Here is a 17,345-nt window from a genome sequence, read left to right as displayed (position 1 = left end):
AGATTTCTCTCTATTAAAACTGCCTCTGCCCTAGCTGAGACTTTATTACCTCTCCTCTGGAATATTGAAGTAGCCTCTTAATTCTCTCCCTTCAATTCCCATCACCACCTAAAGTACACTTTAAAATCATTAAAAGGACCTTTTAAAAGACTTAAAATGTAAATTATCTGGGGATAGTTGAAAGAATTTTGGACTAGAAGTTTGATTTGAGTGTTCACTTCCTAGCTCTGACACTAGCTAATAGTGTTTTTCTTCTCCAATCTGTTCTCCACATAAATGCTGAATGTTCTTTAAACACAGCTCTGATTATGTCACTCACCTGCTCAATAAACAACAACAGCTTCAAGATTATGTCTGAGATCTCCAGTTTAGTTCCTTTACCTTTTACTACAACACACTCTCTTCCCTTGGAATATCTAGTTTCCTTCAACATTCAGGTTGAACACTATCTCTACAAGAAGCCTTTGTTCCCCATAAAGTTGATCGATGCCTCATTAATGAATCAATTCAATATTCTTTAAGTTCCTACTTTGTGCAGAGCACTGTGCCAGCTAACTTGGACCTTAGATGACATAATATGCTTTCAAGCCTGTCTTTGAAGATTTTTTTTTTATTCTACAGGAGACATCAGTGACTAATGTTGTAGGACAAAGGTGTCAGACCTGATTAAAATGTAATTGAGAAATTTTTAGCAAAAGAAGTAAAAATAGAATACATCAATAATATTAATCTGTGGTTTTTTAAGGCAGTTTGTGGCTCTCAAGGATTTATTTCTTCTTGAATCTGATCTACTACTGTAGTATACTTTAAAGGCATTAAAAGGACCTTTTAAAAGACTTAAAATGTAAATTATCAGGGGGTAGTTGAAAGAACATTGAACTAGAAGTTTGATTTGAGTGTTCAGTTCCTGGCTCTGAAACTAGCTAGTTGTATAACATTGGATAAGTCCCTTAAATTCTTTGGACCTCATATCTTCATCTTTCAAGTGAAGCAGCTCAACAGACTGCTCCCAGCCCTCTGATTTTATTCATGTATATTCAGATTCTTTACTTTCCATTAGTTTTCCCCCCTTCAAAGACTCAGGAAATTAAAGTTTACTATTAAAATATTTTACATTTACATGAACAAAACGTAAGTTGTGACATTGCAATTTTTTTTTCCAGAACAACAGTACTTTGAGGTAGAGAAGCGGCTATCCCAGAGTCAGGAGAGACTTGTAAATGAAAGCCGAGAATGCCAAACTTTGCGTCAAGAACTGGAAAAAACTAGTAAGTGTTTTTTTAAGTGACATGATTTTATGTCTAAGAGTATTTAGAGGCATGTTGAAGTCTTCCAACACTCCTGAGAAAATGCATTAAAATTTCTTAATTATGTATGTGTTATAATCATTCAGCTTTTGATCTAGTTTGTTTCTTCTATTTAATTTTCAGCCTATTTTGTTTCTCTGGAGAGGAAAAAACAAAATAAAAGTAGAAAAAGCGGAGTTAAAAATTGTACTGTTTTGTACTACATTGTATGTCATGTAGTGATAACTCAAATGACAAAAGATTATATGTGATTATCTTGCGTGAAGTCATGGTGAAGGTGAAAAGTAATGTATAAATTTTAAATCTTATTATCACAGAAAAAGCCATTTAATTCTTTGCGTTGTGTTCCTTAATGAAAAACTGTTAGTTTCATTATGTACCGCTTTACTAATTGGTAATTCTTTTTTGTCATGTTATAGTTTAAGTGCATGAAAGAATTATCGGCTTCATTCTTGACATTTACTCTTAAGATTAGAAAACTCATTTTTATTGTTATGATAGAAATCTGACTTCTTAATCAATTAATTTTTGAGGATACACAAGAAGTAGAGCTGTCCACAAATGAAACTGTTTGCCTCTGGAGGCTGTAGATTTTGCATCGTTGGAAATTTTAAGGTAGAGACTAAATAGCCAGTTGTTGTAGTTCTAGTTGGGATTCATATTTTGGGTAAAAAATGGACTAGACCTCCAAGATCTCTTTTATGATCGTAAGACTAAAAACATTGGAATTATAGTGACATACATAGTAAGCACATACTCAGCAGAGTAATAGAGAAGGAAAAAAAATTGTGTAAGATATTGCCCCTTTTTTCGAGAAACTTATAATCTGCAGAGTAGCACCAACGCAGCATGCAAGGTTGATGTGTTAGAGAGTTACAAAAAGCACTATGTAGGTAGAAGGTTGTTGCCAGCTTGGGGGATCAGGGAACATTTATTTGGGAAATAGCACTTGAGTTAGCCTTTAAAGAATGTCTATAGCGTCAGGTAAAGAAGAGGAGGGAGGAAGGACATTCTGGCTTTAGGGAGTCAAGTCAGCAAAGGCTCAGAGTAACCTATGAGCCTAGTTATACTTATTAAATTAAATCTTAGATGCAGCTCATCTTTCTAGTTTGTTGAATGTTTTTTAGCCACTGAGTCTGTAACCTAACATACTATATATCTGTCCCTGTAAAATTTGTGTCTACAAAATTTTTATGCCTTCATCTAAGTCATTGATAAAGCATATTCGCCAGAATTGGGTTGAGAACAGAATGCTGTGGCACTCTATAGGAGATTTCTCTCGAAGTTGACTTTGATTCATTAATCACTAGTTTTGGGGACCAGTTTTGAAATCATTTAGTTCTATCATCATTCAGCTTACATTTCTCCATTTTGTACACAAGGATACCCTGAAAGACTTGATCAAGTCTCTTTTTGACATCAAGATACTGTGTGTGTGGCGGTTTCCTTAATTATTAGCCTAATCTATCAAAAGAGGATTTGAGGTTAATGTGGCATTACTCATTCTTGAGCAATACATCCTGCCTTCTCTCCTTTAAATATGTTACCAAGCCATCCCCAATACTTTCTGGAATTTTATCAGTTATCAAAATTTAATTTGGGGGCCTATAGTTTGAAGAATTAATTTTCTCCTCTTTTCAAAATCAGGAAACCATTTATCTATCAACATTCCTAATGGTATTTCTTCCCTTTTCTACCATTTTTCAAAGATCAACAAAAAAGACTTAGCAGCAATTTGATAATGGCAACTTTTTTGAGTGTAGTTCATTCAGTACTGGTGATTTGAACTCTGTAAGAATAGTTAGATGCTCTCTTACCCTCTCTTCATGTATCTTGATATGTAAATGTCCTGTTAATCATTGTTGCTCTATTATTTCCAGTCCAAAGACGTTTCACCTTGACAGAGAAAAACATAAGCAGAATAGGGATTGAGTAGTTCTACCTTCATTCTATCAACCATCATCATCCCATTCACCCAAGCAGTATTTTTAAGCTGTATTTAAAGAACGTCAGTCTGTAAGCAGTTATGTTGTGCTAGGTGTTAGAGATAGAAAAAGATACAAAGACAAAAGTGAAACTCAAGGAGCTTACACTCTAAATGAATAGACATCATGTATACATATAAGTTTATGCTGAATATATACAAAATGAATACAGGGTCGTTTGGGGAGGATAATACTAGCAGTTTAGGGTTGGGTGAGATGAATCAGAAAAGACTTCACATAGAAGTTGATGTTTTTGCTGAGTTTTGAAGGAAACCAGGGATCCCAAAAAGCAGAAATGAGGAGGAAACCTATTCCAGGCACGGAGATGGAGCCTTTTGTGTATGATGAAAGGCAAGTAGACGAGTAATGTTGGACTAAAAAAATATCTGGAGGATAGTGGTATATAAGAAGATTGATAAGGGAGGAAGGGGCCAAGCTGTAAAGAGATTTAAATCTATCATCATAGAGGTCATAGGGGGCTTCTTGAGTTTTTTTGAATGGTTGAGAGGAAAGGGAGAAATGACATGCTCAGATCTTTGCTTTAGGGAAATCATTAGCAGCTGTGTGGAGGAATATTTGCAGTGAGGATTTTCCTTTTATTCTCAGTATAACCTGGAGTCTGTTGTAGAGGTAATTCTTCCTCAACTGTTGAATGGATTAAATAACTTTCGAGGTCCTTCTGTCTATGTCTAAATTCATTGGAAGTTATCCTCCCTCCTCACAGAGTTCAAAAATACCATTCCTCTGCTTATTTGGACTGTAACTATTTTAAATTCCAGTTGTTGATGTTAGAAATGGCTCATCATCCCTTAAATTCTTAAGTAAATGCTGATTCTTCTTAGTGCTAATTCTTCCTTTTGCGTTAGCATAGTGAAAAACATTTTCCTGTTGTTTTTAACTACAAGTAAAAAGGGGGTTAAAAACAGTACTAGTCAGGCACAAGTAGATAATCCTATTTAATACTTAAGAATCTGTAAGCAGGTATAATTATCCATTATAGTTCTAGATCTGGAGAGAAGAATAGTTGAGTTTAAATCATTCCTCAGACACTAGCTTTGTGACCTTGGACAAGTCACTTAACTATCTCAGCTCCTGTTGCCTCATCTGTAAGGGAAATTAATAGCATCAATCTAAAGGGTTATTATGAGGTTCAGATGAGATACTATATGTAAAGCACTTGAAAAGCTATAGAAATACTAGCTATTTATATTAAACAGGAAGAGTGCAAGAAATATCTTTAAAACAAAATCAGTAAATGTTAAATATTATAGGAAGGTGTCTGCAAATTGAGAGGCCAGTAACAGCAAAACAGCAGTGAACTTATGAAATAGGAGCAGTGACCTATTCTCATTGAACTTCCCAGGCATTGGAGAAAAGAGTGTCAAATAAAGTATTGTCAGATTCAGTTTATTTGCTTCTGTGTTATCTCTTCAACCCTGGAGGAGGACTGCTTGGGACACTAGAACTGTGTAGGAGATATGCCTGAATGATAACAGTAAGGAGAGTGGCAATGTATATTAAAGACCATTCATTATTTTCCATACTTAGTATGGATTCTCCTTGGTATGGTAAATTAAGATCATTGCTGCATATTCTGTGGGTTTTTTACCTCAAGTAATAAAAGTAATAGCTTACATTTATTTATACCATGTTTTATTATTATACATTGTAAACATAATTGTCTCATATGATCATAACAAACACAATGTGATTTTTGCCCCACTACCCAAATCCAGAGATTAAGCCCAACCACCTCCTGGAATCATGCTTTTTTACCGTCTTTTTCCCTGTCAATACACAAGAACCCCTTCCCTGCCCTCTTTCTGTGAACTGTTTGGAGAATGATAATCAAATGAACACTTCCATTACCTCTGGAGAAGTCATTATCTCAGTGATTAAGAAACTTTATTTTGCTTTACTCTGCTGTATGTATAGTTTCTCTCATTAGAATGTAAGGTTCTTTGAAAACCAAGGACTGTTTTGGTTTTAGATTTGTATCTCCAGTACTTTGCAGAGTTATTGGCACCTAGTAAATGCTTTTTTTTTTCTTTTCATTCATTCATACTCTTTGTGAGTGCCTTAATATTATCTACCCTCCCCAAACAGCCTCTAAAGTTCTTTCTAACATTTATTTATGGGAGAATCTCATTCATTATTTAATTTTATCACTGCTTAGGTGATTTTATGCCTGTTTTGCAGGCGTAATTATAGTACTGTCAAATAATAATCATGAATTCAAAATTAATTCTCAATATTTTTTTTCCTGTGTCTATGTTCTTAATTTTAAAATAGTTTTTTTACATTCACCATATGACCAAGTCTTTGTAACTTGTTTGCAAATATAGCCATTACAAACGCTCTTGGATATGATATACATTTTGTTGAGTTGGCACAGTATAAGATAGAAGATTAGTCCTGGAGTTAGGATAATCTTGAGTGCAAGTGCTGCCTTTTATACTAATTCGGCATGTTGATAAAGCCAGTAGTGCAGGCAACTCTTAAGATATATAAGTTGTAGAGTATGTCTACATTGCTGTTGGCATTCTTCATTGTAATTTTCTTTTGCCAATGAAATTGCACATCTGGTCCAAACCACAAAATACATTTTGATTAGGTAGGAGAAGATAATATTTGAAAAATTAGGAAACTGTTGAACTAATATATTTATTGGGGCTTCAGTTTCCTCAGCTATAAAATGAAAGAATCAGATTCCATGTTCTCTAAAGTCCCTTCTAGATCTAAAGTTCTATGATTCTATTTCTGTACTTAAATGATTGGATAAATGTTTAGTTTTTAATGATCTTTATATTCAGCTCATCAACTGAAGTCAGTGACTGAGAAAAACAAAGAACTGGAAACTGCTCAAGATCGACATGTTGCTATTCAGGTAAAATAATCATTGTTCATATGCATAAAGAAGTTTTGCAAATTATTTTTGGTTCACATTCTAAGTTAGTAACTATGTAAGTACGGTTGTTCCTGTTGTGCACTTTTTTTTGCTTCTTTGTATCAGTTGCTTCTTGGCTAAGACAAAAAAATAAAACAAAATTAAGTTTGTATTGACGATCCATTATTTCACAGGAATAAATGTTTTCAGAAGATTAAGGAAGCCAATAAAAAATGTTTCCATTGAATATAGTTGAAAAGAACCCTCTATTATAATAATGGATTTCGCAGCCACCATGATGATAAAACCTTGTCACTTTCCAAAAATAAAAATAAAATTTTAGAATATGGCCATATAATTTGACTTTTTAATCACATTTGGTTTTTTTTTTGACAAAATATTTAAGATATCTCTTTTTCTTACAAAAGTACTCATGAAAATTTGCACATACAAGTTGCCTTGTGTATTCATTGAGCTCATTTTAAAAATAATTGCTTTTAAAATGAGAGTTGTTTAAGCAAAATAGATTTAGTGCTAACTGGTACCCAGAGCATAATTTCCCTAAATTTGTTGACATTCAGAATTCTTCCTAAATATAAGCAGTACAAAAAAGTGAATTATGTTGAAAACAAACGGACCTATAGTTAAGTTGTAGCTGATTTAAACCAGACAAAATGAAGATGTATTTTTTATGTCTAGAATTTAGCTTAAAATTTCATGTGCCTAGTTCCTATGGATTGATAAGTACAGTAATTTTACTTGTCTAATTAATTTACTTATGTTACATTGTTTTTGCTTTATACTCTTCCTTTAATTGATAGAGCCAGCTTACAAGAGCAAAGGAGGAATTGGAAGCTGAGAAAAGAGATTTGGTCAGAACCAGTGAGAGACGTTCACAAGAACTTGAATATTTAACTGGTATGAGGAATACATTCTAAAATTTTGCTTTTTATTAAGTAACTGAAATAAATTACTTGATAAGATTTAAAGAGATCTTTACACACTGCTTTCTATTTTTTCCATTTAACATTTTAGACTATGAAATAAAAGTGTAAATATTTTATTATGCCTAGTCTTATAATGAGAGGGTTGCTTATATACTCTTTGAAAAACGTTAATCTTACGATTTTATATATTCATTGGCCTCATTTTAATAATAATTACTTTTAAAATGAGAGAAGTTACGAAGCATAATAGATCTAGTGCTGGCTGGATCCCAGAGCTGTTGAGTAGCCTCTCCTCAGAATTTTGGTTAGGATGTGTGAAAGAGGTGCAAACAGTAGTAAAGCATACATTTGAATTTTCCTTTTTTTGTTTTTCTTTTTCTATTGTACTCCTAAATATTCGTGAATGAATGTATTACAAATGAAGGTCAATAGAACAGTCAGAGCAATTAAGCATGGAATAATTGAATTGAAGAGCTATATACCTGTTTCAGCAGATTAAATGATATTTTTTTTATTTACTGCATTTAGATTTTATTGTATTTTCAGTACATTTGGGCATCTGTTACATAAAAGTTACAGTTTTAAGTGTTAAGGGACGTACAATTATGGGTAAGACATAGCAGTTCATACTCTGTAGCACTTTTAATAATTTTCATAACCTGTTCTGGCTTTTCTAGAGGATGTTAAACGCCTAAATGAAAAACTCAAGGAAAGTAATACATCAAAAGGAGAGCTACAGTTAAAACTAGATGAACTTCAAGCATCAGATGTTTCTGTTAAGGTACTTAGCATATACAAATTATAATTAGTGGTTAAAACTTTTGAAAAATAAATCTCAAATATGGTCATTTGTACTTTTTCATTACTGTTGTCATAAGTTTTAAGTCTTTCTAGTTTTTAATATTAGGGGCTCAGAGCTGCCACTTTTACTGGGAAAGTTACATAACTGGCTGGGTCCTTAGTCATAATCTGTTAAATTTAATTTAGATTTTTGCTTGTTTGTTTTGATCTAAGATTAGCAACCAGCTGATTGTAAATGGAATTTATGACACCTGCCTGAATTCTCTCAAACAAATCTACAACCAGGCTCTAACTTTCTAATTATCTTTTGACATATAAAAACTTCTTCTCTCCATAGTCCATTGTAAACTCTCCAGAGGTAGCCTTAAAGTGTAAATCTCACCAGTGTAGCTTAGAAATGTAATTCCCTTAAGTTTGTCGATGTATAACATTTGTTTTCCCTTCCTCTGGGTAATGTGCCAGAGTCTGTCTCCTTCTTTTTCTTTTTTTTTCTTTCTAAATTTTATTTTAGACCCATACACCAGAACACAAATGGAGAATAGAGAAAAGAAAAAAAAAACATATCATAAACTAACTTTAAAACTTAGGAAGAATAAAAAAGCATGTCATGTGCATAGCAGAGCATAAGAGAGGATTCAAAATATGTAACAATAAATTTTCATTTCAAGAAAGCCTATATGATAAATAATACTCATGTTGAGAATTGTCCATCTTTTCTTTGCTACCTTGTGAGTTTTCTTTTGTTCTCTGCTGTGTACTTTTTGACTTTGATCTTTTTTTTTCCCCACCCCTAAACCCCATCCCCACCAGGCCAAAATAAAGTTTAGATATGTTTCTCTATGGCTATTAATATAAACATACCCTCCCCCACCTCCCAGAAAACTGCAGTAAAGTTTAGATATGTTTCTCCATAGCTATAGATGTGTAAATATACATTTATACATACTTATATAGATATATACTTTCCCAAGCCTATTCTATTCCTGATCTTCGTTTTTATGAATGTGCATATCTCTTGTTTCCTATCCCTCCTGTCTCTTACTTTTCTTTTACCCACTACCTTGCCCTCCTATGACTTGCCTACCCCCTCCAAGAATTCTTCCCCTATCCTCCCATTCCCATAAATTTAAACATCCTTCTATACTCCTATTTATCTATTCCCTCACCTTCCCCTCTGAAGATCCCTCCCTTGTCCTCTCCCCCCTCCCTATGCCCCTACTGTTTTATTTCTTCTGGATTTAGAAAACTTTTATACTCTTTTAAATATATATGTGTATTGTTCTCTCTTAAACCCATTCCTAATGAAAGTAGGTTACCAGAACTACCAGCCCTCCTCCCCCATCTAATTCCTCTCAATCAATTCTTCCTATTATACCTCATTTGTATAAAATAATTACTCTTTTAAGCTGTTCCTAAATGGTTTTACTTTTTAAATTCATATCATTCTCAGGTTACCCCAATCTTTTTTATGGACTACCCGATTTATTGATAAGAATCTTTTGCTCTTTAATGTATTGTGTTCCAAGACCAGTGGTCATTTAATGTCTCTGCTGCTAGGTCTTGTGTAATTCTAATTGTGGTACCATCATATTTAAATTGTTTTAATCTTGATGCTTTTGATATTTTTTCCTTGGTTTTGGAATTTGACTATGGTAATCCTATGAGTTTTCCTCATAAGATCTCTTTTAAGAGGTGATCGATGAATTTTGTTCTATTTCTTTTTTTTTAATCAAATGCTTTATTCACTTCTAGTTTACATCATTCATTTCCACAAGATTATGAGTTACAAATTTTCTCCCCGTTTTCCCCCTACCCACCACCCCAAAATTGCAATCCCACTGTATATCCCCTTCTCCAATCTGTTCTCTCCCATATCTGCCCCCATCCCCCCTCCAGCTTTCCAGTAGAGCACGGTGGCTCTCCATGCTCCAGGGCCTCTATGTCTTATTTCCCAGTTACATGTAAATTAATGTTAATAATTGTATATATATCGATACATATAGATATATATTTTAAACATTTGATTTTAAAACTTTTAATTCCAGATTCATTCACTTCCTCCCTTGTCACCCACCCTTACTGGGAAGATAAGCAGTTCAGTATAGGTTGTACATGTGTAGCTATGCAAAACATTTCCATAGTGGATATATTGCAAAAAGACTGACTATATTTCCCTCTCTCCTATCCCACCTTCCACTTGTTCTATTCTCTACTTTGATCCCGTCCCTTTTCAAAAGTGGGTGCTTCCAACTTCCCTCCCCCTCAGCCTGCTCTCCCTTCCATCATCCCCCCTCTCATCCTCTTCCCCCCTATTCTCCTGTAGGGTGAGATACCCTATTTAGTGTATATGTCATTCCCTCCCTAAGCCAAATTCAATGACAATAGGATTGACCCATTCCCTTTTGCCTTCCTGTTCTTCCCCTCCATTATAACCATTTTCCCTTGCCTCTTCTGTATGAGAGTTTACCCTATTCTGTCTCTTCCCATCTCCTCTCATTATATTCCTCTCTTACCTCTTAATTTCACCTTTTAAGTACCATCCCTTCCTGTTAAATTGGTCCTGTGCCCTCTGTCTATGTATACCTGTACACGTATATACACACATTCACATATGTATTCATACGCCCATATACCCTCCTATATAGACGTGTGTGTGTGTATTTCTATTCCCTTCAACTATTCTCATACTGAGAAAAGTTTCATAAGTTACAATTGTCGTTTTTCCATGTAGGGATGTAAGTAGTTCAACTTTGATAAGTTCCTTATGGTTTCTTTTCCCTGTTTACCTTCTCATGTTTCTCTTGCTTCTTGTATCTGAATATTTTCTTTTCAACTCTGGTTTTTTTCATCAAGAATGCTTGAAAGTCCTCTATTCCACTGAATGACCATATTTTCCCCTGAAACATGATACTCAGTTTTGCTGGGTAGGTGATTCTTGGTTTTAATCCCAGCTCCTTTGCCCTCTAGAATATCATATTCCAAGCCCTTCAATCCCTCAGTGTAGAAGCTGCCAGATCCTGTGTTATCCTGATTGTGTTTCCACAATATTCAAATTGTTTCTTCCTGGCTGCTTTTAATGTTTTCTCCTTGATCTGGGAACTCGGGAACCTGGCTGTAATATTCCTAGGAGTTTTCTTTTTGGGATCTTTTTCAGGAGGTGATCAGTGGATTCTTTCAACCTCTATTTTGCCCTCTGTTTCTAAAACATCGGGGCAATTTTCCTTGAGAATTTATTGAAGGATGATTTCTAATTTCTTTTTTTGATCATGGTTTTCAGGAAGTCTAATAATTTTTAAATTATCTCTCCTGGATCTGTTTTCCAGGTCAGTGGTTTTCCCAATGAGATATTTCACATTGTATTCTATTTTTTATTTTTTTGGATCTGTTGAATAGTATCTTGATTTCTCATAAAGTCATTAGCTTCCATTTGGTCCAATCTAATTCTGAAGCAATGATTCTCTTCAGTGAGCTTTTGAGATTCTTTTTCCATCTGGCAAATTTAGCTTTTTAAGGCATTCTTCTCCTCATTGCCTTTTTGAGCCTCTTTTGCCATCTGAGCTAATCGATTTTTTAAGGTGTTATTTTCTTCAGTCAGGTTGTTGACTCTCATTTCATAATTTTCTTGCATCGTTCTCATTTCTCTTCCCAATTTTTCTTCCACTTTTCTTATTTGATTTTCAAAATTCTTTTTAAGCTCCTCTATGGCCTGTAACCAACTCATATTTTTTCTTGGAAGCTTTTGGTGCAAGAGCAATTACCCCTAAGACTGGTTGCTTGGTCTCCTTACAGTCTTCAGGCCATGAGTTCTGAAGCAACCATTAGGCGGAGGTTTGCAGGGCTGCTATGCCTCAGTTGCTTCTCACCCTGGGGGCAAAGGCCAGATCACACTCTGAAATCCTAGGTCCGAGAGTCCACACTGCACTGACCTCTCACTTTGTCCTTAGCATCTAGGTGTTGATAATTCTGGAAATTACCACAGCTGCTGGCGATCTGAAGTCCCTCCAGCCAGCCTGGTCAGGCCTGCCCTGAGGCTAAAACCTCCGACTGGCAGCAGGACTGGAGCAGGGTTGGGGTCAGCTCCCAGAGCGAGGGCTATGCTGGCTGCTACCTGCCAGCCTGTCCTCAGCGGGAGTTTAGCTTCTCTGTGTCATTTTGTGAGTTTTGTAGCTCCAAAATTTGTTCAGAGTCACCTTTTACATGCATTGGAGGGGGTGGAAGCCAGAGCCCCACGGAAGTCCTGTTTCTACTCTACCATCTTGTCTCCACCCCATTTTTTTCTATTTCTACTGTCCTCCTCTTGTCCTAGTGCTTCAAGACCATTTTCTTTAATTATTTCTTGTAGTATTGTATCAAGATTCTTTTTTTTATCGTAACTTTCAGTTCAGTTATTTTTATATTTTCTCTTCTTGATCTGTTCTCCAAATCTGTTGTTTTTTTATAAGATGATTCACTTTCTCTTTATTTTTTCATTATTCATATTTTGTTTAATCCTTTCTTGATCTTATAATTTCACTTGGGTTTCCCTTTGCTTGATTCTAATTTTCAAGGTGTCATTTTCTTCTTTAAGATTCTGGTTGGTTGACTTTCCTTTCATGTCCTTCTTGTTTTTCTTGGATTATTCTTACTTTCTTTTTTAGTTTTTCCTCCATCTCTGTCATTTGATTTTTTGAAGTCTTTTTTAAGATGTTCTATAAATCCTTTCTGGGCAGGTGACCATTTGATGTTACTTTTGGGGGTTTCTTTACTTCAATATTCTCCTCCAAAAATGAACCCCGGTCGTCTCTGTTCCCATAATAGGCTTCTATGGTTAAATTTTTTCTCCTTTGCCTGTGCATTTTTTTGTAGTAATAACTTAATTATTTGTAGTCACCTCTAGTCCCGAGGTTTAGGAAATAGTTGCCACAGTTCTTCAGTTTTTCCCTCTAGACTGGAACCAAAACCAAATCTCCAACCTCCTATAAGTGCTGTTCTTCTCAGCACAGCTGGGTCTGGTGTTCCTGGTCAGCAGAGGTTTTGTTCATCTTCCCTGGCTCAAATGTTCAGCTCCCCTCACTATCCAAGGGGTAAAAGTTCCAGTGACTGGGGCCAAGGCAGGCTCTCAAAACAACTAACCCCAGGGTTTACCCACTTGTTGTTTAAGAGGCAAGCTGAACCTAGCCTGGAGGTGTTTACTCTTCACAGGGACCAAACCTCTTCTGGGAGTTTTTATTAGATCTTCTCAAATTGTCCCAGCAAGACCCCAGTTATGCCCCTTTTATTTATTTCAACCCATACTTTATTTGCCCTAAGGTGCTATTTTAACTCTTTTGTGGGGCAAAATCTTGAGAGCTTGGGATTTTCTGACTTACTTTGCTGTCTTCCCAGAATCCTCTCTGTCTTCTCTATAAGGGCTCTAAAACCAGAATCATTCCTTTGTCTCTGTTATGTAATTGAAAATAATATAAGCATAGTGAAAACTGATGAGGTTCAGTTTTGTTTGTTTTTAAACTCTGGGATTGTGCTTAAGCATAATGAAAACTGAAGTTTTGCCTCCTGGATCTCTCCATATCAGTACTGGAAGCCAGGACTCCATGGGTATATTTCCTGTAATACTGAAATGAGTAAAATCAAGTCAATTAATCAATCAAACCATTATTAAGCAGCTGTTTTGTGTCACATGAAATGTTATATGTTGACAATACAAATACAAAGAATGAAGCATTCAAGGAGCTTATATTCGATTTGTGGAAATAAGTATATAAATAAGCCTATGAAGAATAAATGTAAACAATAGATACTTTGTGGGGGAGAATACTAGTATTTGAGGGAATAAGGAAGGGAAGAAAAGCAGTCTGTCAGGCAAAGACAATGAGAGGTGCATTCCAGGCTTGAGATATGGCTATAGCAAAGGCATAGAAATGAAAAGTGGGATGCCACTTATGAACAGAGAGGCCTATTAGGATGTATTGTGAAATGTAAGAAGAGAAGAAATATATAATGAGGTTAGAAAGATTGGTTTGAACCAGGGTATATAGAAAATTGCAATTATAATCTGATTATGTGACATTTTAAAAAGGTTCCTTTATGCCCATTGATATGCATGTCTTATTCAGTCTATTTTCAGTGAAGCAAAATTTTATTCACATTATAGCCTGCAAGAAGCACCTGTGACCTTAAGCAAATGAAAAAAATGGCCTTCTTTAATTGTATACCAACTCTAGTTTATGTCCCTTATAAAACTTTTTTTGCCCTCCTTAAAACTATTTACTGTGATTTCCATAGTATCGAGAGAAACGATTGGAACAAGAAAAGGAATTACTACATAGTCAAAATACATGGCTGAATACAGAACTAAAAACCAAAACTGATGAACTCCTGGCTGTTGGTAGAGAAAAAGGGAATGAAATCCTGGAACTTAAATGTAATCTTGAAAACAAGAAAGAAGAGGTAAGTTAGTAGAATAAAAGTACCCTTTTTAAATTTTTTTTTGCTTTTTGGAGGGGGGAGGTACAGCAGTTGGGGTTAAGTGAGTTGCCCAAGGTCATATGGCGTGTGTGTGTGTGTGTGTGTGTGTGTGTGTGTGTGTGTGTGTGTGTCTGAGGCCTGATTTGAACCAAGGTCTTCCTGACTCCAGGACCAGTGCTCTATTCACTGCACCACCTAGCCACCCCGAAGTACTCTTTTTATTTATGTGGTCAGATCTTTTCGTTTTTAGAATTATGTGTGCAAATTATGAGATATGTGTTCAGTCTTGAAGCAAAACAACATTAAAAAATTGAGGATATTATTAATATTCGGTTTATGAAATCAGAAAACCAATTAAAGATTTATTTAAAAGTTCCCTGCAACTGATTATTTCATATTGTTACTTGGTACTTCATTTTTAAAAAAGATACTCCATATTGTTCTGCTACACTTTTTGCAAACATGTTTGAAAGAGAATGCTTGATGTTTTTATTAGACAGTATAATCATAAAATTGAGATAATTTAAATTTTGTGACACTCCCTTCACTTTACAAATTTTGTTCATATAGGTTTCCAGGATGGAGGAACAGGTGAATGGCTTGAAAACATCAAATGAACATCTACAAAAACATGTCGAAGAGCTTCTGACCAAATTGAAAGAGGTATATTAAGTTCAGATACTACTTTGCGGATGTGGAAGCATTCTTAGGCTCATAAGTTTAGAACTGGAAGAGACTTTTAAGAACCATTTGAGGCAACTAGGTGATACAGTTTATGGCTCACTAGACCTGGAGTGAGGAAGACCTGAGTTCAAATTTGACCTCAGACACTCTCAATAATAGATCTGTGACCCTGGGTAAGTCATTAACTTCTACTCTGCCTTAGTTTCCTCATCTGTAAAATAAAGATAAGAAGAGCATCTACACCCCAGGTTCATTGTGAGGATAAAGTGAGATCATATTTGTAAAACACTTTACAGACCTTAACATGATGTGTAAGTGGTAGCTGCTATCATTAAGTTTAACCCTCTTCTATATAATGTTTGACAGTTGTGACCTTAACTCTTCAAAATTTAGTTTATGTATCAGCTTGTAATTTCTACGATCAGGTACAAACAGTCGATGCTGTATCAAAAGTAGAAAATACATGCTAATTTCAGTATAATGAAATTGTTTAATAGTTTTCCTGGAGAAACAAAAAGTAATGAGATCATTTTACTGAAGGCTTGGTTATTATTTTCATCTGTTGTGGAACATGATTATAATTTAATTTTAGATAATCTTCTTATTTGGTAAAAATAGCGTTTTCTTGTGCTCTCTCTCCCTCTCTTTCCCTTTTAAAAGAAAATCATCCCTAACCTTGACTATTTGAAAAAACTCTAAGTCCATATCAGTGGTGAGATATTATGATTATTATGATTTTGTTTGCCTTCTAGGCCAAGGAGCAGCAGACTAGTATGGAAGAAAAGTTCCACAATGAGCTAAATGCCCACATAAAGCTCTCTAATTTGTATAAGGTACATGCAGTAGCATAAATTTTAGTGTCCTGGTCTTGTTTTTACTGTTGTTGTTAATGATATTTAACACCTTCTTATTAAACATTATTTTAGAGTGCTGCTGATGACTCTGAAGCAAAAAGCACTGAGCTAACTCGAGCAGTGGATGAGCTTCACAAGCTTTTGAAAGAAGCTGGAGAAGGTAAGAAAAATTCTAAAAGGAGTGAAAAATGGCTAGGATAGAGATTCCTTTTCTATTGTAGAATATATGATTGAAAAAAATAAATTCTATTTTAGATAGGTTTATCTCAGTTACAAAGCTTATCTGAGGAATATTAGAGCAGTATTCTAAAAGTGGAATTGAGTTTTAGTCTTAGTTCTAATATTGCTGCATACTAGAATTTTGAGGGGAAAATCGCTCTGTTGGTATAATATTATATGCATATCAGTATTACATAAACATATGTATGTGAGGATAGATAGACACGTACACAGGATGCTCCAAAAGTTTTAATGCAGTTTTCATTTCTTCTTGGAGGAAATTGGGGTTAAGTGACTTGCCCAGGGTCACACAGCCAGTAAGTTTCTGAGACCGGATTTGAACTCAGGTCCTCTTGACTCTAGGAACAGTGCTCTATCCACTGTGCTGCCTAACTGCTCCCTTAATGCAGTTTTCAGCTATTAAAGCTTTAATCTGCACTGAGACTTAGGATACCCTGTATATTTGTCCATCACTATCTTCTTCACATTTACTGCTAACATCTTCTATTATATGTAGTTTCTTCCTAATCTTGTATACTTTATTCTCCTCTATTTGTCAATTTTGTAAAGTTAGGTTTTGCCTTAGGGTAGCTAGGTGGCACATTGGATAGGGTGCCAGGCCTGGAGTCAGAAAGACTCATCTCCCTGTTCAAATCTGGTCTCAACGCTTACTAGCTGTGTGACCCAGGGCAAGTCACTTAACCCTGTTTGCCTTAGTTTCTTCTTGATTTTGTAAAATGAGCTGAAGAAGGAAATGGCAAACCATTTCCATATCTCTAAGAAAACTCAAATGACATCATGAAGACTTGAACACAATTGAAAAGATTAAACAACAAAGATTTTCCATAACTCCAGCATGCTAAGCTAGAGGCTTGTAACTTTCTTTATATTCATTCTCAGAACCTATAACAAGCTTTGTCACAGTGTAAGATATACTTAGTTGTCTGGCTGCTAACTATAAACAAAACATTTCTTAATTGATTATGTATAGGCCTTTAGCCCATATCCATCCTAGAAAGAATATCCAGAATTTCAGATAAAGAATCAAAAATGAAGTCAAGTGATTGAATTACAACCTCTTTCCATATATTGGGGAGAAAGGGACATCAGCAGAACAAGAGAAACAAGGGAGAGTAAGAATCTGAAAGCATGAGTATTTCATATAGTTCAAATGAAACAGGCACTTTTAGTGAACAATAGTAGATAGAAGGAATGGT

The 17,345-nt window shown here is 35.1% G+C and overlaps 1 protein-coding gene across 4 annotated transcripts in view; it reads left to right on the top strand.

Moving 5' to 3' along the window:
• Window positions 1-17,345, top strand: part of TPR (translocated promoter region, nuclear basket protein) — a 76,695-nt gene that overhangs the window by 3,255 nt on the left and 56,095 nt on the right. For all 4 annotated transcript variants that reach the window (XM_069074428.1, XM_069074430.1, XM_069074429.1 and 1 more), the window contains 8 exons: window positions 1,164-1,268; window positions 6,106-6,179; window positions 7,001-7,097; window positions 7,804-7,907; window positions 14,189-14,353; window positions 14,942-15,034; window positions 15,808-15,888; window positions 15,982-16,069. In XM_069074428.1, coding sequence (XP_068930529.1) covers window positions 1,164-1,268; window positions 6,106-6,179; window positions 7,001-7,097; window positions 7,804-7,907; window positions 14,189-14,353; window positions 14,942-15,034; window positions 15,808-15,888; window positions 15,982-16,069 — 807 coding nt within the window. The remainder of the gene's footprint in view (window positions 1-1,163; window positions 1,269-6,105; window positions 6,180-7,000; window positions 7,098-7,803; window positions 7,908-14,188; window positions 14,354-14,941; window positions 15,035-15,807; window positions 15,889-15,981; window positions 16,070-17,345) is intronic.

The sequence above is a fragment of the Petaurus breviceps genome, unplaced genomic scaffold (assembly GCF_028583685.1).
Source record: "Petaurus breviceps papuanus isolate PSGF00001 unplaced genomic scaffold, PetGlider_PUasm1.0 90895, whole genome shotgun sequence".
In the NCBI taxonomy this organism is placed as follows: Eukaryota; Metazoa; Chordata; class Mammalia; order Diprotodontia; family Petauridae; genus Petaurus; species Petaurus breviceps.
Note: the sequence above shows the minus strand (reverse complement) of the source record. Positions and strands in the feature narration are given on the sequence as shown.